Raw genomic sequence first — 26,276 nt, forward strand, 5'->3', positions numbered from 1 at the left:
AATTGTAGTCACTAGAATTCTGAAGGTCCACAGATGACCAAGGACTCCTGAAGAATCTAAAAGAGAGCAGTTCTAAAGTCCACCGTCATCGCCATCATCTTGGGGGTGCTTATCTCCAAGTTTTTCTGACTGCACCAGAGTACAAGTTGCAAACTACTGAAGTGCACATTGGTCTTGGAAAAGTCTGATGTCTATAGATTTAAACTTTAGGAGTTCAACAGCAGGGTTACTGGAGGTGAAACCTTTAAAAAAGGTAAAACAGCACTGCAGAGAGGACACATCCTTAGGGAGCTTCAGTGCTGTTTCCTGCATAACAGGAAGCTGGTGATCCACTAAGAGACCGCGGGAAATAAAGTGATGGTGCTAATGCTGAGCTGAACCCCACAAACAGGTTCTTTGCTTAAGTCCCTGGGTTGTCAAGGCATTACAGGATGTAGTGCAGACCCATGTTAAGTGCACCATCGACTGACCTGAGGGAGTCCAGCAGGTTTCCAGTGATGCTCTTCAAGTGGGCCGACACTAGCCATTCAAAGGACCACATGAATATGTTTTATATATAATTTAGAAAATGATACAAATAGCAATGAGTACGTCTTACATTAAGTTGTTCTAAAATACTTCACTACGGGGGAAAAAGGGAACAAACTTTGACACATAGCATGCAAACAATTTTACTACTGTGGCCAAAGTAATTTGAAGTAATTTTGACATAGAGAAGCAACATACATGAGATTATAACTCTAATAGAAATACAGCAGACGATGAAATAATTACTCAAGGACTTAATTTTTTTGTTTTTAATTTTTTATTTATTTATTATAATTTCTATTATGATTTTCTGTGAATGTTGCAGTCAGTGGCAAATATTTCCTTATACAGTAGACACGCTTCCCTGAGAATGTGCAAGCCTTATGATTGTGTGGCTCATGCAAACCAGTGGTTGCCCATACAATCTCTATTCCACTCCACACGGCACAGCCAGCACCACTCGAACTTGCAATGTGCACAAGGACACACCATGTGCATGCAGCCACCTGCAAATACAACCAAAGGACAGCTACATCATCAACAAAGACAAATACATACAGTATTAATATTTAACATACATATTAAAAAAACTAAACAAAGGCATTATTAGCTGGTATATTTGCTTAGTTTTACAAAGCTACTGCTGTTATTGTACAAAAAGTATTTAACATACTGTAACTGTTTTTTTCAGCTTTAGGCTTAGCCACATCTACAATTCCATGTTAATTTCTTCATTTTGAAGCTTTTGTGTTAAAATACAAAAATTGTGTCCTTGGCCAAAATACCTACAATATCCACCTTATATACAGTGAGGTCAATAAGTATTTGATCACTTGCTCATGCACTGTATTAAGGAGAGGATGAAGGGGGCCATGTATTGTGACATATTGGGCAAAAACCTCCTTGCCTCAGTCAGAGCAATAAAGATGGGGGTCTTTGAGGGTCAAAAATCTGTCTGATAAGCACGTGATCACATACTTATTTGACACAGTAATTCACAAATAAATTGTTTAAAAAAATCATACAATGGGATTACCGGACTTTTCTTTTTAGATTCTGTCTCTCACACTGGAGATGCACCTATGCTGAAAATTGTAGACCTCTCCATGATTTCTAAGTAAGAGAACTTGTAAAATCACAGGGTGATCAAATACTTATTGACCTCACTATATATAAAGCATGAAAATGTTAATTTTAGAAATTCGTTGAATTTCGTGATGTTTGGTCATGTATAAATACCACTAACTAACACTTTTCAACTCCTGATTTTTCCTGTGTTTTTTTCTTTCTACATTGTAAAGCAATACTGAAAGCATCCAAAATATGTAATAATCTCATTTAAATATAGTTAGATATTGCGATGTATCTGCTACTGAATGCTCTGTCAAGCCTCTATAACGGCTTTAATCTGAGGTGCCTGTTAATTGGTGATTTTTGAGACTGGTAACTCTAAATAAACTTCTCCTCGGTTTTGGTCTTCCTAGAATGGTCTTCATGAGAGCCAGTTTCATCATGGTGCTTGATGGGTTTTGTAAATGCACATGACAATACAGTTCTTGCAAGAACTATTCCAGAAAGGCTGACCTCCATGTCTTAAAATAACAACTGATGTTATTGTTGTTGTTACATGCTGTAATTACCCAATTCCATGTGTGTTATTTCATGATTTTGAAATCCCCAGTATTGTTGTAGAATATAGAAAATAAATCACTAAACAAAAACAAAAGAAATTTTTAAGTGATCCCAAACTTTTTAGCAGTAATATATGTGTATTTACAATGTATTTTAATATATATATATATATATATATATATGATCAGCCATAACATTAACACATTGATACTGATTACTGTTGACATAATCATGGCCACTCTAGGTTCACCCATGCCCACAGGGACAAACTAACTACTGAAAAAGTGGCCATGAGAGAAAGACAACAGAATACCCAGCTTCCCCAGAACACCTATCGGATCTATGACAACATCTTGGTGCTAGACACCATGGGGTACCCCCCAGAGGCCTGGTGGCATAAGGGGAACTCAAAACCTAGGAGATTTTGATGTTAACGATTTTAATGTTATGGCTGATTGGTGTATAATAAATGACACATAAATTACATTGTGTGTATACTTAAAGTGGAGATTAGCACTAAAACGTGCCTTACTACTTATTTCCCTTCATAGTGTACCATAAATATAAGAAAAGACACATCACATATTTTAAGTGAAATGAAAGGTGTACCATTCTTTTCTACAGGGACTCTGCATTTGGGACAGGGCCGAGTCGTCTCTTTTATAGTGTGCTGAGAAGCTTCTTCCCATCGGGCCCGCAGGGCAGCATCTTCATCCACCATATAACCCTGTCACATCACAACCAAAAGAAGACCAAATGAGAAACAGATCAACAAAATATACAATTTCTGTCAATTATTTGAACAGTTTTTTCATGTCTTTCATGTCCAAACACTTGTCTTATGCAGACAAATGTCCTATCAGCATGTGACGACCCTGAGTCAAAAGCTTTTACACTGTCAGGTTGTTCAGTGTATGTTTTTCAGAGTCATTAAACCATCTCATACCTGCATGGCACCTACTGCAGGGGTTGACTGCTGTCTACACTTGCCCTCATGGTACTCCTCCTTACACTCCCGGCAGAACACAAACTGCACACAACAACAAAGCTGTTTAGAATCAAACAACGCTAATACTGTATCAAATTTGATATTATATTACAAGCAAATATTAGACATGTACAGTACAGCTGCGCTAAAGTGCTGAATAGGATCCAGGGAATTCAATTCTTTTCTTTCGTCCATACATAATGCTAATTATTTGTATGTTAGCCTGGAGCCTATCCCAGGAACTTTGGCACACATGGCAGGTTATACCCTGGATGGGGCGCCAATTTATTGAAGGACACAAATTTACATTTACCCCTATCATGCAAAATCCATGCACACAGCATAGGAGGTAAGATTTAAACCTCCAATCCCAGAGGTATGAGGCAACAGTGCTAACCACTAAAGCCACCATCTTCGAATGCTGTCTGCATTAGACTAGAGACTGATTATCTGGACTTGCTTCAGTTGGTCGAGTCTAGATGCAGCATTAAAATGAAGTTTAACGGACATATTCTAGGACTCAAATTGTGAAAGAGTGGTTGTGGGAGCATGAGGAATCATTTTCAGACATGAACTAGGCACCACATATTGCATGCTGGAATCAAAGCGAATGGCAGTCGAATTAAATATTAACATGTGTGCCTTTTATAGTTTTTTTTGGCTGGGTAGTGAAGTTATTGTAAAGAAGATTTCCTTTCGACGCTTTGGGAACATTTTTGATATTTGTGTTTACTTGATATTGCACTTATTTTACATTACACATTATATTGTTTTAAAAAGTAATACTTGAGTGTTTTTGAAGATGACTTTACGCTGGGTTTAGACCACAGTTGGTGGTGAACTGTTGACCATGCAACAGCAACGACACACACTAGGTGGCGCCCTTTTGTTACATTCCACTTCCACTGTCACTTTTTAATATGACGGTCTACTACACAGGGATTAGACTGTTCCTCTTATTTTTAGCTCGGCAGCACCTTTGAGGCGCAGCACTGATTTGGCACTTCTTCAAAGGCGGGGAGTGTGAAGAGGGGGAGTCGGCGTTTGCTCTCCTCTCTCATTCATTTTGCTTTTTCTTTCTTGCAAAGATGACAGATAGCAGCTCCCATCTCTGAGCCTCCTGACAGACATCTCTTTGTTTTCCTACTCCATGTGCAGTGACAAGGGCGAAAAAAAAAGGAATTATTTGACAGACGTTTTCATCCCACAATGTCCTGCTCCACCATTCTTTTCCCATCCCCTGCTCCAGACAGACTATCCAGAATCAAGCTCCTTATAAGCATCACTCATCATCATCATCATCATAGTCATCGTCATCATCATCGTCGTCGTCGTCGTCCGCAGCAGTCATTTCATCAGCCGCCTGTGGCTTCCTAGTGCTGAGATGATGCTTTGTCAGTGTGGGAAGAAAAGCACTTTGTAGTTTCAGCTCCTACATGGAGCATTTTTAATGTATTTTTGTCGTTTGTGTGGCAGTGTGATGAAACAAAAGAGTGCATCCAACTAACACCTACGTGCACACACACATAAATTATGAACTGTCTGACTTCTGAATCTGTGTGCATGCGTGTTTTAGAGAAAACAGAAGATCAGACAGGAACAAGCTAATGTGTATTAACTAAGTAGGCAGGGGTACGCTGATACTCATCATCTCTGATCTGTAATTTCTTTGTACCCTGTTTGAGGTATTTCTCTTACACATACATAAACACAATTCTGCGTTTTAAAAAACAGACTTCCAAAGTAATACCAGTGCTTTATGACACCCAGCTGACTGACAGAACCCGAAAACATTGAAAAGCACAGGGGAACAAGAAAAATACAGACAGACGCTGACAGAACAGCTCTCTAAAACAAGATATGCCAAACCCTTTAACTTTTACACTTTCATGGTTTAAATCCAGAACTGAATTCTTTGAGATTATGTGTCATGAATTTACAAAAAATAAGAAACAATACAAATTAAATAGAAATAAATATATATATAAAAAAAACTGAAACTACCTTACACAATTCTTTAAAAAAAAAAAAAATCTTCCAGAGAAGCTAGGAGCTATTAGGAACTATGATTCCTAATCAAGGTTCTTAAAAAGGTTGGTTCCCTTTATGGTTTAGGAGGGGTTGCGGATAGAGAATGGATGACAATAATGCCGATTTAAGAGAAGGTGAGGGTTGTTATTCTTCACAGGCCGGTGACACAATAAAATAGCAAGTGCACATCTACAGTATTAAACATCGACTATACAAGCCAGTTCTTGACACTACATTCATACATACTTCATTAATTAAACATGAACTGTAGAATAGAGCAATAATACCCTGCACCGCATGGAACTGAGGTTCAGCAAGGTAGCTAATCAGAGCTTCGAAGCAAACAACCAGCTTGTAACACACTTCTACCTGTAGCCTACCACAACAAAAAGGAAGTGCCATCTTGTGGCATTGCTTGGTGTTACCATGTAGCCATATTACTAAACCTCTGACTGTGTGTGTGTGTGTAAGTAAGAAGTTAAACAATTAGGACACATCTATGCGTTCTGAAAAAGGGTTCTGAAAAAGTTCGGTCAAATTCCAATGGACAGTTTAGGTAGAGTTGCAAACTACAGATTTGATTCTCCCTTGGGTTATGGATTCTGTATATGTAAAAACCTCAGCCAGTGCACAACTATGCTTCCTAATAAAGGTCATGTAAAGGTTTATGCAAATACCCTTTACTGGTTTAGGTGGAGTTTCAGATTGAAGAAAAGTGTGATGAGGGATAAGGATCCCTATGTGTTGCCTATGCTTCGAAGGTAGATGACAATAAAAAAATGTATGCATTTAAAGGTTCCCTGGTTAAATTAGATTGAGAAAAGAAAAACTATGGCAAAAAAGGTGGGGGGAAGGTTTGTACCAGAAGGATGTAGAAAACTAGTCAGATCTGAGAGCAAGATGGAAGAAGCCAAAAACCAAAATATGTTTAGCTGTGCATTTATTAAATGATTTAAATCAAATTTTAAATTATTTAAAAAGTTTTATTGCTATTATTTTCTCTTTTATGTAAAGCACTTTGAATTACCATTGTGTATGAAATGTGCCCCCACCACCACCAAAAAAAAAGTAAGCAGGAGTCTAAAGACTGTGAGGTCAACCTTATGGCAGGCCAATCACCCTGAGCATCATACAAAATCTACTGTACACTAGCTGAACTGAGACCCAGTCAAAGCCTATTCGTCAATCTAACGGAAAATCGGTGTTAAAAGTTGTTAACTGGCGTTCACTGACGGTCCACAAACAATCTAACAGCGTTTCAGCGATTTTTTGTCAAAGACAATAGGCAAAAATATCAGAATCCAGGATTGCTAAACTGACAGAATACAAGAAGAACAAATCCCAGCATTTTTACTTACAGTAATCTTTATCTTCCACATCTGTTGCATAATTTTGACAGGTTTGCTGTACTAAGAAAGAAAACAAATTAATTCAAAACTGCCTAAATTAATCCAGGCTATAAATGCTTATGCAAAATGTATTTTTGCACCTGGATACCGTAAAGTCTTCTTGGAAATGTAAATAACACTTTCTGCATTGGTCCAGTGGTGCAAAGTAGCATAAAACAACGTGGTACGGCATGCTTACAGGTCAGCCTCCTAATACTTTAATCATTACAAAATAACAGTTGCAGATTTCAATTTTAAATGATTTAGCTACATACTGTGCTGTATTTGAAAGGTTTATTGACTTAATTTGACTACTGCCATGAGACGTGCATTTCCATAAGTTTTTTTTTATATAAGCTTTTTTTTGATGTTCTTTTCTCAGTACATGGAATCATGCTGACATGTATTTCCATGGTAACACCTACACCAAAGATTTGACAGACAGAGGTTGAATAACACTGAAATATTAAAATACAATGACGACATCAGTGTGTACAATGACTCGGACAAGAGCAAGTGTTATGGTGAAACTCTGAATGCTCACACCCTCATTTTGAAGTACAATCAAAAGTATATGAGGGTGGCACAAATAAAATTAAATAATAAAAAAAAAAACCTTACACAAAGCATTTTTAAAGTCTTAATACACACAGTGTCATAATCTATATCTGTATTTGGATTAATAAACCTGAAGTAAGCTCTGATAGTTTTTTCCCACTGGGATTATTTAAAGGTTCCATATTTTACAATTTCCTTAACAAGTTAATGATCTGTAGGTCTCAGTGTCTAAGTGCAAATAATCATCAAAAAATAATAAAAAATTACTTAGTATAATTAATTTATAAAAAAAATAATGAATAATAATTATTTATTATTAAGTAATGGCTTTAAAAAATTACAGGAAATATTAAAATGGAAATAGGACACAAAGAAGAAAATGTTTTTTTTTAATCACATTTTTTTGTTTGTACATGCACACTGGAGACCCATGTAAATGTCACAATATGACTAAAAAATAAATGCGGCATAATAGATCACCTTTAATAGTTTATTAACTATTTTATTGCCACTTTATCTTAATCTCTTTTTACCACAATCTATTGAATTTGACCAACCCAAACAACAATGTCTTCAAATCCTTATTTCACACCTTCCAGGTTTACCTGACCACCCTATAGCATCTCAATAAGAATCATAAACCGTGTTAGTATGTGCACCACAAGGGCTGGAGAGTGGGTGTGTGCTCCTGAAGGCCAACTCTAATAACAGCTTTATCTATTGCAGCCAGATCCAGTGCAGTGGCCGCACCATCACTAGCACCTAGCACCCAGACCAAGCAGAGGCCAACACCAACAAAATGAACAAAATGGTGCTTTCTCACTCCTACAGCGGTCTTAAGAATGATTCACAATGATCTTGAGCAGAGTGCAAGGGATTAGTAGTGTTACAGTCGCTCTACCAGTCGTTGGTGGTGAAGCAGAAGCTCAGTCCGTGCTATCTCACTCTCTTTACCTGTGATCAAAAGGATACAGTTACAGATTGTAAGAATGAGGCACATCTGTAGTGCTGCTAGGCTTAGTCTGTGTGATAGGGTTAAGAGCTTGAAAGCTTAAGTGTAGAGCTGCTCCTCCTCTGAAGTGACTAATAAATGTATGGTTCCTCACAACACCCATTGGAATCCCATAGGAGGAGCTGGACTCTGTAGATGAGAACAGGCATGGACTGGACTGACCATCTCGCCATGATAGCAGAAGAAAATTGAATGAAAGAATAAATGAAAGTTGTCTATATCCAGGGCAGTATGATTAGATACTCATATGTGCACTATATTTCCCTTCTATTTAAAAAAAAAATTATGTTAGAGCTTTCGGTACAAATGCCCAAGTTTGAACATGTTATTATTTAGTGTACAACTTATCTACAGCTATGAACAACATCCTGGCCAAATGAGTCTGGCTAATGTATAAATGCAAGTTTTTGTTTTTTTTCAAGTTCTACATTAACTTGCCTAAAACCTAGAGGTGAAAAAAGTAATAAAATTTTGTACTCAAGTAAAAGTACTGTTACTTCAGTGAAATTTGACTGACGAACAGGTAAAGTTACCAGTCTAAAAATCTACTCAACTCAAAGTAAAAAGTAGGTCATTAAAAATTTACTCAGAGTAAAAGTTACAAAGTTACTTTTTTAACAGCGGGGGTGGGATGGGGAATTCTAGTGTAGTACAAAAAAGACAAATGGATATAAATCTCAACCTAGCTGTTTTTAACTGAAGGAACACCTTTGCATAATGAAGCTGTCGCCTTTCTGGTGCATGAAATTTAAAGTGCTGGCTTAAATATGGCCAGGGGCTTGCTTCATAAGTATTTGATGGCATTTCGCTTTCAGCTGGGTCTGCATCACTGGCATCTGTTTTGTCCGTCTCCATCGTTCTTGTGAGTTTAGCGCATTTGTTAAATGTTTTTCCTTCCCCGTTTCATTATTTTTTTCCTTCCCCGTTGCAGTATTTTTATTATTCTTTTATTAATAAATTTTTTACTCAGTAACGAATATGATTTAAAATGTAGCAAAGTACAATACTTCAAACAAAACATACTTAAGTAAAAGTAGAATTACAGATTTTAAAAACTAATTTAAAACGTAAAAAAAAAAACTACTCAATTACAGTAACGCGAGTAAATGTAATTAGTTACTTTCTACCTCTGCTAAAACTTAAACAAGTACTGTATGTGTCCTAATAGTGATATTCCACACATGTGTTCATTCTAACAGCTTTTAAATAGCATATTGCTGAATCATTATTACTTTTATGTGCCTGAATAACAGATGGGGTATATTAGGCATATGGTGCACTTATTCACATCTATAATGCTACGACTTTATACTTTATGCAGTCATATACAGTATGTGGTAAATAGGAAGTAATCTAAGATTTAGCCTGATTGCTAGAAAATGGCTCTACATTCTTCCAGTAGAATAAATAGCATACGATTTAACATTTCATACGCTATATATTCTACACAAAAGAATGTAGAGCCATTTTCTAGCATTTAGAAATTATACAGTACGGTCTGATATCTAGTGTATTTGTCTATGTTAAAATAGTAAAATTCAATGTTACTGTAGGTAAATAGACATCAGACCGTATGAGCCTGATGTGCTAATGCAGACGGTGGCAGTACAAAATTATAGCTGAATGCATTTAAACACAGCATTTAAATATTTCACATAATCAAAAAGATAATTTTGTGACTTTACAGCCACAGGGTGTATAGCACAGAGGAAACTGATTTCTTTATATGTCTAAATTATGTATGTATTTCTGACTCAGATACACTGTGACGATGCTCTTCTTTGCCACTGTACTTGCATTTCATACAGAATGCACCAATAAATACTCCTTTGGTTTATCTCTGACACACAAACACACATCACACATAATACATAGCACAGCAACTATTCTCTTAAACTCAAAAAAAAGTTTACGAATTAGATAAACAACGTAGAACTCAGTCCATTTTTTTTTTTATCTTGGATTGAACTAGGACATGAACTAGAGATGAGCTTCCACCCAGTAGTGTGCCACTGCATTCCTTCTCTGATGATGTTTGTGTTTGCAAGCGTGCAATCAGTCAGCACTAATGGCTGCCAAACACTGTCCTAATCTTTAATCAACTGGCTAATTAGAAAACATCATGCAAATGGTGTGGCAATTACACCCTAATCACTGTATGATTGGACAATAAGAGTAAAATGAGAGGCAGAGGCCAAAGAAGCCACCATAAAATTAAGGGGTCAGAGGTCACTAGGCAGACTAGGTAACACACAGTTAGTGGGCCGACTGATAGCAGGGTTAAGAGTGACTGAATATGACAGTGACAGTAAAGCTATTGTGAAATATTTTAGCCTAAAATTTTAGACTGAATTTTTATGTGCTAACTACTACGGTCTGCATTAAACACTAGACGATCTGCTGAATTTCAAACCATGCATCAGAATGGGGAAGAGAGATGATTTAAGTGATTTTGAACATGCCATGGTTGTTGGTGCCAGATGTGCTGGTCTGAGTATTTCCAAAACGGCTGATCTACAGGGACTTTCACACGTACCCATACTGATCTACAGGGACTTTCACACATACCCATACTGATCTACAGGGACTTTCATAAATACCCATACCATTTCTAGGGTTTATAAAGAATGGTTCGAGAAGATAGAAACTTAAATAATAACACTAACTTAAATAACATCTTGTCATAACAGAGGTAGGTTGAAGAGCATGTCTGAATGCACAGCACGTTGGACCTTGAAGCAGATGGGCGACTGCAGCAGAAGACATCACTCCTGTCAGCCAAGAACAGGTAACTGAGGACACAATTTGCATGGGATCACAAAAATTGGAAGTTTGGAAAAATGTTGCCTTGTCTGATGAGTCATGTGGATGTAGGATCAGTAATTTGACATAAATAAGATGAAAGCATGGATCCATCCTGCCTTGTCTAAATGCTTCAGACTACCGTTGCTGTAATAGTGTTGAGGATATTTTATTGGCACACTTTGGGCCCCTTAGTACCCATTGAGCATTGTTGGTTATCCCTTTATGACCACAGGATAAAGCACCATGTCACAAAGCTAAAATCATCTTAAACTCTTTATTTTTTAAAGGTGACAATGAGTTCACTGTACTCAAATGGCCTCCATAGTCATGTGATAATCCAAAAAAGTGCCTTTCGGATGTGAACAAGATTCGCATCTTTAATGTGCAGCCGACAAATCTGCTGCACATGCATGATGCTATCATGTAACTACAGTACGCACCAAAATCTCTAATAAATGTTTCCAGCACCTTGTATGCCATGAAGAATTAAGGCAGTTCAGAAGGCAAAAGCGGTCCAACCCAGCACCCAATGACGTGGAGATACAGATTATATTCTACCATAATGTTTTTTTACTTCTGCTTGGACTTTCTGCACGTGTAACACTCACCTTCTGTACTTAACTACTGCTGTGATCAAAAAGACTTTCTATAGCTCATCTAATCTCATTGTGTTTCTCACTCATTTTTCTGTACAGCTGCTTTGTGATGTGCTAAAACATCATACAAATACAAAAGAATTGCATCGATTAGTGTTTAAACAGTATACAGTCTCTGATCTGTATTTGAATATGGTGTCAAAATAGTCAATTATTTATGGTAATAATTATAGTTATGCTGATGGACTGATCTCACAGTTCAATGTCTTTAAGATTTAAGCTGCAGCAGCCTTTACCTTTACCTCCAAGCTGCTATGGAGGTCATAAATGAACTGCTTTGCACAGCACAAGAGTAGCTTTCCTGTTTCAGAGATGTTAAGGATGTTAATATTTTTCCCCCGCCTCACCCCGCATCCAAGGCCGTCTCTCAGTTCACACTGCACCCTCCTGCGTTCATCCTCGAGAAGGAGACCCGCCCCGCAGCCTGGAGCAGGGCAAAGAACTCCACCCATCTGCAGCAAACACTCCTCCACCGCATAGCGTTGGTACCGTTCATACTGAGAGAGAAAGAAAGAAAAAAGAAAGGAACAAACAAAGAAAGAAAAAGAGAGAGCGCTCAATGATGGTGTTTAGAGACATACACAGGAGTGCTCCGAGACAAAAGTGAAGAAGATAACAGGGGGAGAGATCGACGCATTTGCCACGGCACAGTAATCTAAAGCCAACAATGGAGAACCCTTCTTGGTGGAGCTCAAAATGTTTTCTTAGCAAACACAGCTACAAATCATTGTGGAAATCCTGAAATACAAGTTGTGCTCAAGGTTTGATAAAAAAAAAAAAAAACATGCTGTGAGGCAGGTGGTGGTATTGGGTTAGAGCGATGGAGAGATAGTAACTGAAAGCAGTGGAGGTGACAGAGAAAGCTGCTTGCTGCTTGGAGAGGACTTATTGAGTGGCATGAAGGAACAGCAGATGAGCCTATTAAGAAGCTGTCAGATAGGACAACCTGTCAATATTGTCCTCCTAGAGACGGCGAGTGTGTGTTTGTGTGTGCGCATGTACGTGTGTATTTAGGGCTTAGTGTTCACAACACACCTGCTCCTCTCCCAGGACCCGGAAATGATGCACCTCTTTAATGAGAGAGTCGGGGCATCGAGCTAGAGAAAAGGGGGGGGGGGGGTGAAGTAGAAGTAGAAACAAAAGCAAACTGGGTGAAATGAAACACAAAAACAAAGAGATTCACACTCTCACACAAACACACACACATAAACACACACACATAAACACAAACGCATTCACAGAAAAGATTAAACCTTTTTTTTTTCCCTGTAAGGGTGACAGTGAAAGTGTGAAATTCTTCAGGAAAAACACAACATTATCCAAGAAAGATGCTTAGAAACTCTGTACAGACAATTCTCCTTTAAAACTGCATAAAATCCAATGTATCTCTAAGGACTAATCTGCTAAGATATTTGCACAGTACAGTATATTAGGGTCGATATTTATCAAGTACTTTATGTAATTATATGGATCCTATTTAACCTAGTTCGGTATAAATAAAATACCACCTTGGTAGTACAGAGTAGATCCTTATAATAATAATAATAATAATAATAATAATAATGGTAATAATAATGGTAATAATACTACTAATAATGGTAATAATAATAATGCATGTTAAAAGAAGGAAAGCTCAGTAGTTTCTTTTCCATAATTAAGAAGTTTCTCAATACTAAGAACTTTGCAAGTAAAAAAATTTGTTGAATATAGTATATGTCTAGGATTCCATATTAAAACTTATCAAATAATTTAAACACACCAAATATACAATTATTAATCTATTCCTAATGTATTTTTAGATTATGTAGATTATTTAGCTCATTTTAAGAATTTATTTCTAAAATTGTCTTAACAGATACAGAAAATGTTTTTAATAACGTTTTAATAGAGTTAAAATAAAATGTCTAGAAATATTTGTACTAATCTTATACACTGCTGGGTCAAAATCCAAAATTCACAGTTTTGGGAAGGGTCAAGTTACAGTATCTGCATCAAGCAAAGACGACAACTAAGGAGATTTAAAATCACTGCAACAGTTATAAACAGTCAACATAAATAAATGTGGTGCTAGAAAATGATGTATGAAAATCACTTTAAAACTTGGTGAAGTTGCATTGGGGAAAAAAAAGTCAAAAACACTGCTATTTTTAATAATAAAAGTAAAAGTATTTTCACACACACAGTATGATGAGTACCCACATGATTGGGATTAAACAGATGTGTGGCCTTTAAAAGGCCATTTAAGAGTGGCGCTACTCACTACTACTACTACTAAAAGGCTTCAGTTTGCCAGACAACATAATTATTAAAATCTTACATTTTATAAATATTGAAAATCAAACTTGGGAAAAGGTCATGTGGTTTGATGAGTCCAGGTTGAGCCTATTCCAGAGCAGGGGCAGTCAGAGTAAAAAGGGAAGTGCATAAAGCAATGCACACATCATGCATACTGGCCACAGTACAAGCTATGGTGTTATGATCTAAGGTTGCTTCAGTTGGTCAAGTCTTGGCTCAGCAATGTGTGGTATGTGGCAATAAGATGAAATGACGGCATGAGCATATTTCAGGACCGATTTTTTCGGAGTTTGACCGAGTTCCTCTGGGAGTTAATTAACAATAATTAGTCCCCACACTGTGCACCGTAATGAAATCTAATGGTAAACTTACCAATGGTAAATACGATATAAATCTGATATTTGTGTTTGTGACAGTTCCGACCCAGGGTTCGGTTTGATTTATAAGTGCTAGTGTCTGTTGGCCTTGTCTGCGGGCAGTAATATAAAAAAGTAAATTGTAAAAACTGCACTCACTTTTAGATCACTCACTGCTTATTCTGTTCAGCTTACATCCTTACAAATAATCAGCCAACTGCTCAGAGGGAGAAAAAACTTACATAGAAGATTGAGTGGAAAAGACAGGCATGCCATATCAACCATCACGCTTTCACTTTCCCTCATTGCAGACTTTTAATCTATGCCCAAGCTATATATATATATATATTTAAATACAACAGCAAGTAATATCAAGTCTAGTTTGCTGATACATGGATTTGCAAAGTGTTTTTGTGTACATAAAGGGTCAAATTATAATACCTATAGTATATATTTAAACAAATATTAAAAAAAAGTTCTTTCTTTAGGTTGTTCTTGTTTTAGGGTTTGTTTAATTGTAGAAATAATGAAAAAACATCATTTTTGTGGTAATGATTTTTTTTTGTTTGTTTGTTTACAGTTGTTTAAATAAGATTTCTGAAAACCAACTGGTAAATGAAGGTAAGCTAAAACTGCTCAGAATCAGAGTTAATAAGCAAATTTAGCCTCCCAGATCAGGACAAGAACACATAGTACACAATTCACAAAACATTAAATGCAATACAGTAATATCATAGAATTCAAAAACAAGTCAACATAAATCACTGCCCACAACACAACTGTCCACAACAACTTACTTTTATACACTACAGTATATTACAGTATAAAAGCAAGTTGAGACCTGACCATTTATACCCATATGAGATTTAGTTGAGTCTCTGGCTGTTATAACCCCGGTTCTTCTGGGAAGGCTTGCCACTAGACTTTGGCCGTGGCAGTCGGAATTGTCCCAAACAGCCACAAGAGCATTAGTGAGGTCAGCCACTGTTGGGTAATCTGCATTACAGATTATCCTGAAAGTGTTCAGTGGGGTTAAGTTCAGGGCTCTGTGCAAGCCACTTAAATTTATCTCCTTTCCTCCGAGTCTTTATGGACCTCACTCTGTGCAAAGGGGCACTGTCACGCTGGAAGATGTTTGGGCTTCTTAGTTCTAGTGAGGGCAATTTATAACACCACAGCAAGCAAGCGCATTCTATAATTGAGTATTTCCAAATTCATGGGAAAAGCTTAAGAAAGGCCTTTATAATAGGGTGTAGATCAAGTAGATCAGGGGTTCACTGTATATACTGTACATTTGGCCATCTAGAGACCTGGCAAGAATGGAAGGGCCAGTTCCTTTGCTTTTGACCTTGAAGACATTAATGTCAAAAGATGAATATGTGATAAGAGATGAGATTTCCAGCTTTACTTTCCTGACATTCACGTCTAAATGTGTTAAACAGCTTGAAACGTCAGCTTTAGTGGCAGACCAGTTAACTTTTAAATGAGCAAATATTGGAATAGATAGTCTTAAAATAATTAAAAGTAAATGACAACACTTGTGTGTGCCCTGTGAAGGATTGGCCCCCCCGTCCAGGGTGTAACCTGCCTTGTGCCCCAAGTCTCCTGGGATAGGCTCCGGGCCTCCCACCATGACCCTGTACACAGGATTAAGCAGTATAGAATATGAGTGAGTGAGTGAGTGAGTGAGTGACAACGCTTGGTTCCCACTGACATTATCGAACTGTCACAAACTTCTTTTGTGATGCTTTTCTATACTTATACTGCAGCTTCTTTTATTTCAGTTGTTGTTAATTTTAGGAGATAAAACGCATGCTCAGCTGGGTTAGGGTCTGGTGAGTGACTTGGCCAGTCTAAAACTTTCCACTGATTTTTTTCCCCTAATGAAATCCTTTGTTGTGTTTGCAGTGTGTTTGGCTCATTCTCTCGCAGCATGATGAAGTCCTCCCAATTAAACTGGATGAATTTATCTGTAGTAAAGTGGCAGGCAGGATGTTTCTGCAGACTTCTGAACTCACAATGCTGCTGTAACCATGAGTTAAATCATTAATAAAGATTAGTTAACTCGTATCAGAAACAGCCATGCAAACCATTGTTGTACTGGCTATGTTCCATACTTGCACAATAGCTCAGAATTCTCCCTCTATGTTTAAGCATGAAAATGGATTTATTCTGGCCCATAATCAGCTTTCTAGTGTTCATGTTGATTGATCCTTTTTAACATCAGAGGCAGTAGACATTTAGAAATAGGAATTGTTTAAACAATCAAACTATCGAAGCAAACCGTTGCAACCAGAAGCGTCTGTGCGCTATTCATTCCAATATTTTTGGACCATTTGGAAAATTGGTGGGTTCACACAAAACAGGTCATGTTCCAAGTAAATACATTTAGATGTATATTTAGGACATTCTGGAATTTCCTTTAGGACCGATAAATAAGAAAGGAAGGAAGGAAGGTAGGTAGGTAGGTGGGTGGTAAATTATCTAATTATCTAATTATCTTAAACTAATTTATCCATCGAATACTTTTGAGGCGGGCAAAAGTTAGGACGCTAATGCCACTTTCAATTCCATAGTCATTCCCGATTTTAAAATAATTTCCACATTGTAAAACAATGCTAAAGGCATACAAAATATGCAATAATCTCATTTGAACAGTTGAAATTGAGATGTGTTTGCTTATTGTACTTATGCTCTGTAAAGCCTTCATAACAGCTCTAATTTGAAAGTTGTGACTCTAAATGAACTTATCCTCTGCAGCAGAGGCAAGTTTTGCTTTCCTGGGATGATTTGAATGCGAGGCAGTCTCTTTGTGGTGCTTAATGTGTTCTGCAAATGCACGTGACAATACTGTTCTTGCAAGAACTATTCTAGAACAACTGACCTGCGTGTCTTAAAATGACAACTGACTGCTGTTAGTTAATTATTAGTTTTGGAACCACAAATACCTCGAAACAAAATACATTTAATTAGATGGTGTGCCAAAATTTTGACTGGTACTATATATGGTAAGGGGAAGGAAATGTTCAGTTAAATGTCATTTATGTGTCACGATTCTGTCACCCATGTATTGCCACACTCCATGTATTTCTCACACACGGGCAGGCAGCACAGCATCATGTATAGAAGGAGCAAATGATTTGCTAAGTTTGTTTAGTATTGTAAATCAATCTGAAAAAAGAAATCATATAGAAGCGAGATATTTATAAAATCATGACACTTACAGAATCCCAATACAAATTTATTCGTCACCTACTGTAGGTATCTAGGTATATAAATCTGGGGAAAGGATGTTCCTTTTCTACACCTTTCTAAGAAAGAATATTAGCTGATGACCTTTTTCGGGAGCTGCAGTAACAAGGATGTGTTTCTTTTCTTTCTCATTTATTTTTGCATGTCTGTCTGACTCTGTATGTATATGTTTATGTGTGTGTAGGTGTGTATAAATGGACTATCAGGCAAAGGGAAAAGACCTAAAGGTCATATTCTCTTTTTTCCCCTCATTTGGTATCTATACTTTTTATATTAGAATAGATTTTTAGAATCAAAGAAATGTCCGGATCGAAAGTATCCATACGTCAGTATTGACCTGCTTATCCCCAGCACACAGTACTACTTTGCACTATCAATATAATAAAATAAAAAAAGGAAAAGCATAAAGCTAAGGGGGAATAAAAACACCTGAGCTGCTGATAAAATTTATTTTAAGATATTTTATGTGGAAGTTTAGACAGGGCTCGTAGATGAGATTTATTAGTTTTGTCTGTAATTAAATTACACATAAACTGCAGAAATACATATTGCGTTATATCAAACAGGCAGACAGTGGCGAGGCACGGTTGGGTTTTTGCTCCTAATTAGCATAACTTAACACTATATACTGTACAGTCCAGTACGTCCCACTGAGAGTACTGTGGTCATAACACACACAGTCACAACAGTTGTATTGAAACTATGAGTTAAAGCTCAGGGGCAGCAGGATAGTGGGTGTTTCCTCCAGCCCCCTGATAATAGAGGTGAAACCTTCATCTTTCTCTGGTGCATCAACACTTTCACACACTCTTAAATATCACAACTAAAACTTCACTGCAAATCCACACCACCTGCTCAGGGGCACAGCAGCTACATCTTCAAATCCTACGTGCTAATTTATCTGGTGAGACCACCTGCCTTCAAAATCATCTTGACAACAGTGTCCACTCCCTCAGTGTGTGTGTGTGTGTGTGTGTGTGCGCTTACAGCTGCATGTGAGTTTATGGAGGATTGGAAAGGTGACACCAGCAGCACTCAGCATACGCTTGAGGCTTGTGAGCTGCGGAATGCTAATGTTGCTAATCTTCCTCCAGGGTCGCTAAGGCAAACACGACTCACTTTTCTTATGCAAATAGAGGCAGCATGCGCTAATCAGGGTTGGACGCGCCTAGGGACTTTGCCACAGCCAGCAAATATTAAATAAAATCAGGGTAGAAAAGACTCACATTTGTCTAAAAGTAATTAAAGAAGCAGCCCGTAGAGACGGCGTGATGTTACCATGGCGATGAAAGGGCAGCCAAAAGTTGGGAACGGAAGATGGACATCGAAAAGGCAAGAGGCGCACATTTACTGTAGACAGGAGGAAACGGATGTGCAGATAGTAAGTGAACAGAGATGGAGCAAGACACATGAAGACATAAAACATTTAACAAAAACAACTAGAAACAGACAATAAGAAGGAGTGCGAAACAAACTGACTGAAAAACATTGATACATCAGGGACAGAAAGAGACTGGGTGAGACAGAAAGACAAAGAGCTAAAGAACTATTGTAAAACAAAACTGAAGGAAGAAACATCACGAAACTGAGAACAAATGGACTGACAAAAAGGAGAGGAGGGTGTACAAATAAAGCAGCTAGAACACGACAGACAGGATTGACTGAGACGTAAATAGAGACTGAAGAATTGACAGAGAAAATGACAGCAAGTAAGAAACGGAGACAAAGGTAAAGCGAGAGACAGACAGACAAGAGAGTGAGGAAGAGTGAGGAGCAGGAAGATACCTGTCAAGTGCAGCTGGCTTCACTAAATATTACATGTGGAACAAGGATTGAAAGCATTCTCATTGAATTAAGTCACTCAATTGCATTATTTTACATTTTTTATTAAAGCACACTGCAGCTATGAGAATACTGATCTCGAACTATTGCATCTGCATGCATATGGGAAACACAAGGAGGCCTAATAAGCCCTGAGAGCATCAGGTTGCTTCACTGAGAGGACCGAGGTTGCAGCAGGATCATTACAATGTGGTTAACAGGTACACTAGCAAAAAAAAAAAAAAAAAAAAGACATTCATAGTATGTCATGGAGCTTATATATAGCAAAATATACTGCAAGACTTGAAGACATTTATGCACACAGAGAGGATTTAATACCACAGATTGAGCAGATTGGTATTCACACCTCGGATACAACAAGAGATTCAACCACTAATTGGACAGTTGTTAGGGAGTTATGCTTGTTGCGTTCACAAAGTAGAGTTTGCTGGAAAGCCAGGAGCATGTCTCAGTAACGTGCGATCCTCACCTTGAACATCAACGAATATTGATGTGCATATTCTATCCTCTGATTTTTTTCCCCAAGCTTACAAGTAAGAGCTTATGAGCAAAGCCATGGTCTAGAGCCTGTTTAAAACCCCTATGTCTGACACCTCTATTCAGAACAAAATATGGCCATCTTAAGGCATGAACTACACACTGGTGATTTGCATAATCTGAACAGAAGAAGGCCTAGAAATTAGACTTATGTACTAATAGGTCTCAATATAGTGAACGTTCCCTGTGTAATATCACAATACTATCCCCAGAAAACAATACCCTGCATCCAAAAAGTTCTAACTATGGTCCACTTTTGTTTGTAGTCTCCATTAAAAAGATATGCCCAGATAAAATGGACAATGCTTGTTCAAAAGGTATTCTCTTTACTCTATTTCCAAAGGAAGCAGGTGACTCAGTGTGGACAACTTGGAAAGATGCAAACAATTATTCAAATGCCCATACAGAGTCCTGATTGTTTGTTTTTTGTTTAAGTATCATGGATTAACTTAACATAGTACAAAAGCAGGGTTTAATGACTGTATTTAGGTTGGTCATTACCTAAATTACCCCAATGGTTGGGGGTTCGAATCTTGCCTCCACTCCATATGTGTGGAGTTTGCATGTTTGTATGGGTTCACTTCATGTTTTCTGGTTTCCTGCCACAGTCCTCAGAATGCAGACTAGGTGAAAACTAGGTGGTCAGAACTAACATCCTGAATGGATGGGTGCTGGTCCATTTGGGCTCAAATGTTTTAAATCTAACAAGGGTAGGAAGGATTGCCTATGAAAGGATTGCATTATGTTGTGGATAAAGGGAAAGATCTGAGAAATGGAAAATAGGACTTTCAAATAAGTTGCATAAGTCATGATGGTGCAAAGAGAAAAAGCTGCTAGAGGTAACCTCAATCATGACATGAACAAACACGAGTGACCTCCATGGAAAGAAATCTCAGAATGCTCCTGATGATATAGAAGAAAAAAACAATGTTATTCATAATTAACGTCTAAATCAATTGGAAATAAAGTTATGAAGAGGGTCCCATGCTTATAATGGGTTTTCTCTGATATACCACACAAAAAAAATACCAGCTAATGTTTGCTGTACTGTAAATTGCCTCTGTGTCTTTGCATGTGGGATGGACCGGATTCCCATCCAGGATTAAATGCCAATACAGGCTCAGGATCCACAGCAGCCAAATCCAGAATGAAACACTTATCTAGATATATCTACGTGTTAGGGAAAAAAAAAAAAAAAAAAAAAAAATATATATATATATATATATATATATATATATATATATATATTTATATATATATATATACACTCAAATTTGCTATTTATTACTGTAAGTAATAGACAGTTTTTCACACAGGGGTATAGTGATGTGATTTACAGCAATACTGATATTATTGCATCATATCACCCTGCCCTAGTCTGCCATAATAGAACCAGGAAAAGAGGGAAAAAAAGCAACAAAAAAAAAAATCCAGAAAAAGACAGCCGAGTTGATTCATCACTTCCAGCATGCCAAAAGGATCTGCCATCTGCCACGACAAGCTAAGACAAAATGTCCGCCAAGTTGCTCTGGTAAACAGCAGCACTTCATATGACAAAGTTCTCCTGCCTCGCTGATCACGATCTGTTCAACACGCTCCTCTATTTCCACTGTTCTGGAGCTCTTTATAAAAAGTTACCCCTTATGGATTAACTTAAACCTAAGTGTATAATCACCTGTGAGTGAACACTATGTAAAGATTAAAATGACACAAAGAGAAATTAACCACACACACACACACACACAAAGTGAGAAAATGAACATAAATTAGAGCGTGACTTGATTATGCTCATTTAGTTGCTTTTTCGCTAAATTACCAGGCGCAGCTTGGGATGGGATGTATAGTGCCTCCTGCTGGCTGGCCCAGCTGTTTGAGTAATGTTTATGAAATGGGTTCGGAAATGAAAGCAGCAGGTCTATAGCACATCAAAATCTAATTCAACCAGGGTTAGCTGTGCAGCAACTCCCGTACAGGAGTTTCTGGTCATATAACATTGAGTGAAAGTTCACCCCATGTGAAATGGCACTTTAACAACAAATAATGCTCACACCCTTCATTACAAGCATCCAATACGACTGTGAAACTAATCGTAGACTTAGTACAAAAAATGCTTTAAAACTATCCCTGTACAGTATATTAAAATACTGGAACCAATTTATTAGCTAGAAAGCTGAGACACTGTGAGCTGTGTTTGCTTGGCAGCAAATCTCTGATGACTCAAAGCAGAACAAGTCTAGAAACAATGCTGAAACCTCTCTTCACTCTGGACTCTTCATTCTACTGTCGCATATCCCACATTATGGCTTAGAGTGCGGTGACGTGTGCCAGCTCTACAGTGGTGGGAAAATGTGCAGAGAAGGCAGACCAGACGGGTTCTCATTTGGGAACATGAATGATACTGTAGCCTTGAGCAGCTGTACTCTGTGCAGAATCTTTTCAGTCAACCAGACTGAACAAAAAGACTGGAAAAAAATTACCTGGTCCTTTTCCCATCTTCACCTGCTCAGTTCGAATGATCTGTTGCCTTATTGCTGTCTCAGATTGTTGTCGTCTTAAGTCTTACAGTATGTGGTCCTATCCACCTCAACATCCAATATGCCCAATCTGATGTGCTTTTCATCTCATATCGGTTATAGAGAGGGGTTTAATTGAGGGGCGGAGCCACAGGAAAGGCCACGGCTGGTGAAGTATCATTTTTAACGGATATCGGGCTTTCCCCATGCTATAAAAACAAGGCGTGGAGTTTGCGCGCCACTACGATGAGCGGCACGCAAGCAGGCTGATGTCATGCCCCCCAAAAGGTGCGGTTGGAATGCTGCCTTTTGACTGCCACACTTTCAATCTAGCATAAAGCTGGCTTTCGTGAGGCTGCCGCCAAAAGAAAAAAAGGCCGTTGTGCGCTTCACGTTAAGGCTCCGTTCCCAGCCTGGAAAGCCACCCAGATGTCGGGATGGATTCCTGTCTGTGGAACCATTAAAGGAAGCATGCAGGAGCCACTGCACACTAACTTTACTAAAAGTAAAGCACTGTAAAATATCAATCATCCATACAATTCTAAAGCTGAAATCTGAAAAGAAGCACATCGCCACCTACTGTAGCAGACGCAGAACTACTTTGGTTAATAAATTTAAAAAATTCCCTTGCCATGCTTGAAGACAATAGTCCGTTTCAATGGCCTAGTTAAGCTACAACAATAGGTCAATTTAACTGTGCATATAAACATACTAACTGAACGTACATGACACAAAAACCTACATAAACAACCCTAGACGAGCACACACCACAGATTGTGGCACCAATAAGTAGCTTATTGTGGTCTTTGCACTACAGCCAGACTGTCATTGCCAGACTGTCAATGTCTCATACTCTAGTCTCCACTATCAGCTGACTATTGGCTCATAACTTTTGATAGCGGAAGCCAAAAATTGTTGATGTATTAGGGTTCAGACCTGCCATCACATCCCAGACAAGGCTTTTTCGGTGTTACCTCCCACTTGATTTTCTTTCTCACCTATTCTGAATTTTGAAGAGTTTATTCCACGCTCTGGTCCTATCACAATATCACACTAAATCAAGGCTTGATTGTGCTGTGTTGTTTTTTTCTTTTCCTTCCCTGCCAAGACAATGTGCCTGAATTAGCATTTGAAAGCCCAATCAAAAAGTACTTAAAGAATGTGCAATTATGTAGACAATCAATACCCTCAGCCTCCCTTGGCAGCACCCCTGACATTTCCAATAAAGAGTATGAATAAGAAATGAAAGGCATGCCATCTTTCTACTCCTTGTTCACTCATCAAGCTGTTTCCCAGCTTTGTTTAATAATTTCCCCCCAAAAAATCAGGCTGAAGCAGAGAGATGCCGGAGTACAAGCCAAACATTTAATTTGCTGACAAAAATACAAGCCTGCCGATGATGTTCGACCACTTCTTACAGGAATGTGAACTTTTAACCTATACAATAGTAAGTATTTTTAACTCATTCAGTTTTAAATGGGACATAGCATAGCTTCAAACAGCGCTGAAAAGACATGCTAACACCCCGACGGCTTAAAAGCTGTGATAAGCACGGCAGGTGTTTGCCCGTTGATAAAAGTCTAGCCTAGTTCGATGTGTATCTGCTTACAAAACGGTCACTGACCTTAACTGCTGTCCATACGTGATACCAAAGAGGAAGTCCGCGGTTGAACGTATGACAGTATCGCCTGAGGCTGTCGACAGATCACAATCGCGTATTATATTATTGATAATAGAGTATAAAAATTAATGCAGTTTAAGACTGTGGAAAACTGAAAGCTTCTGTTTAGACAGCCTGAAAAAAAAGGAGTGGGATATACCGTGCTACAGTATTTCAAGGCTGTATTTGGAGGACGAAAGTAAAAGAGAGAGAGAGAGAGAGAGAGAGAGCAGATAGAAAGAAACCCAATGGGCCAGTTAATAATCCCCCAGCCAGAAAGAGCTTATTTAAAGAGCCCCAGATGTGAGACAGCCTGATTAAAATCTCATGTGTAGCAAGAAAAAGGCCTCCACTGCTCAGAGCATGGCCAGATAAAAACTATAAAAAAGGAGTGAAAATCTGCTATCCAATCAAGTCACAAGTTTCACAAGCATGCATTCTTGAGCTTTCTAGTGTCCTGCAAATTTAAAGACAGAGACACGGTGATAAAGCTATGGAGGGATGCTCATAAACAAGCTCCTGCGGGTTTATTTACAACGCGGATTCGCCTTCCAGCTTCCGCAACAGTTTTTTTCCCTCTCTATCTCCAAGTGTGATAAAGGCAGTGGTCAGTGTGGACAAGGTCACGCTTTTGACAAATCACCTCCATTAATCTCACTCCCCTCTGCTTCCTGATTCAAACACACCACCATCATGTGGCAGCCAGCTTCTTTTTTTGCAACACTAATGGTCATACCCATCAGCACATGCTCCTGCTCCTTGTGTTTATCTCACACTCACACACACATACCATTACTGACAAGAGGAAATCACACAATGCCGTCAACACACTTTGAAGCAGGCGGAGAGGTAAGGAAGTGACAGGTTTTTATAGAAGCTCAGTTTTTATAGAATCAAATCCTCCAGAAGTTCAGAGACACAGGAGAGAGAGAGAGACTCCAGGGATTGGAGCACAGAGCAGTCAAACACCAGCCAGGAATATGCATGTGCTCATTTACCAACACTGTCTCATTTTCGCACATTTGACTGAGAAAGCACACAGTCAATCATGACCTACTTTTTGGCCAATGTCAATCAGTATACAAGATCATACAGTTTTCACTTCTGTGACATGGGGAATTAAAAGTGCCATAGCAGTGAAGAGAGAGAGAGAGAGATTAACAGACTTTACTTTCAGACTTTAATCTGAGGAATGCTTCTCTGCCCAAACATCGAGCGAGAATACACTCTACAGAGGCAGCACTTTTGTCTCAAATCATATTTGCCTTCCCATAATCCCTCTGTAGGTGACAGACCATGGCCAAGCGAGCCTCTGAAATTTGGATAGCATAAACCTGTCTGAATAAAATGACCTGAACACACAGCTTTGGGCTTTCGCCACTAAGGGACAAGCTCTATCAATTGAAGGTCAAACGTAACTCAATAGACACTTTATTAGGAACCCCTGTACACCTACACATTCATGAAACTGTCTAATCAGACAATCCTGTGCAATGCATAGAATTGTGCAGAAACAGACAAGCAGTTACGGGTAATATTCACATCAACCGTCACAATGGGGAAACTGTGATATCAGTGATACCATGGCGTGATTGTCCAGGCCAGATAGCCTGGATTGAGCGTTTCTACAATTCCAGACTTTCACAAACAACCGTCTAACAACAACGGTTCACAAACTGTAGAGTTTATTCTAGAATACTGCATTAAAGAAAGAACCTTAAATGAGCAGCAGTTCTGCAAATAGAAACACATTGCGGATGACAGAAGTGAACTGAGAAACATCAGAGAAACCCAGGTAACTACAATGTACAAATAAGGCAAGCAAAAAAGCATCTCAGAATGCAAAAAACATTAAATCTAGAGCAAAACTGGATAATTGAAAAATGTCAAATTTAAATTTTATTTGTCACATACACAGTCATACACAATACGATATGCAGTGAAATGCTTATACGACCGCCCGTGACCTTAAAAATAAAAGCTTCCTAATAAAAAATAAATATGAATAAAAAGAAATACAATAAAAAATAAACTTAACTAGGATAAGAAATAAAAAATATTCTGTAAAATATAGAAAACCTAGAAATTCTAGAAATTATTGTGTAAATACTGGGGGGTGTGCAAATATGCATGAAAGTGTCTTCTTAAAGTGACTTGTATGCAATGATCCAAGAAATGAAATATAAATATGTAAGTGTGCATGAATGTGCAGGTGTCCATAGG

The 26,276-nt window shown here is 38.1% G+C and overlaps 1 protein-coding gene across 2 annotated transcripts in view; it reads right to left on the reverse strand.

The window, feature by feature from the left end:
• Nucleotides 1-807: 807 nt before the first annotated feature.
• The window catches only part of prkn (parkin RBR E3 ubiquitin protein ligase), a 112,256-nt gene continuing 86,787 nt past the window's right edge, over nt 808-26,276 (reverse strand). Inside the window, exons 8-12 of one of the 2 annotated variants that reach the window (XM_053501367.1) lie at nt 12,634-12,695; nt 11,946-12,095; nt 3,107-3,190; nt 2,770-2,887; nt 808-1,034 (exon numbers count right to left, since the gene is read on the reverse strand). In XM_053501367.1, the coding sequence (XP_053357342.1) occupies nt 925-1,034; nt 2,770-2,887; nt 3,107-3,190; nt 11,946-12,095; nt 12,634-12,695 (524 nt within the window). In that variant the 3' untranslated portion in view covers nt 808-924. Of the gene's footprint in view, nt 1,035-2,769; nt 2,888-3,106; nt 3,191-10,853; nt 10,930-11,945; nt 12,096-12,633; nt 12,696-26,276 lie in introns of those variants that run through there. The other variant, XM_053501368.1, reaches the window with a different exon arrangement.

This window comes from Clarias gariepinus, chromosome 8, assembly GCF_024256425.1.
Source record: "Clarias gariepinus isolate MV-2021 ecotype Netherlands chromosome 8, CGAR_prim_01v2, whole genome shotgun sequence".
Classification (NCBI taxonomy): Eukaryota; Metazoa; Chordata; class Actinopteri; order Siluriformes; family Clariidae; genus Clarias; species Clarias gariepinus.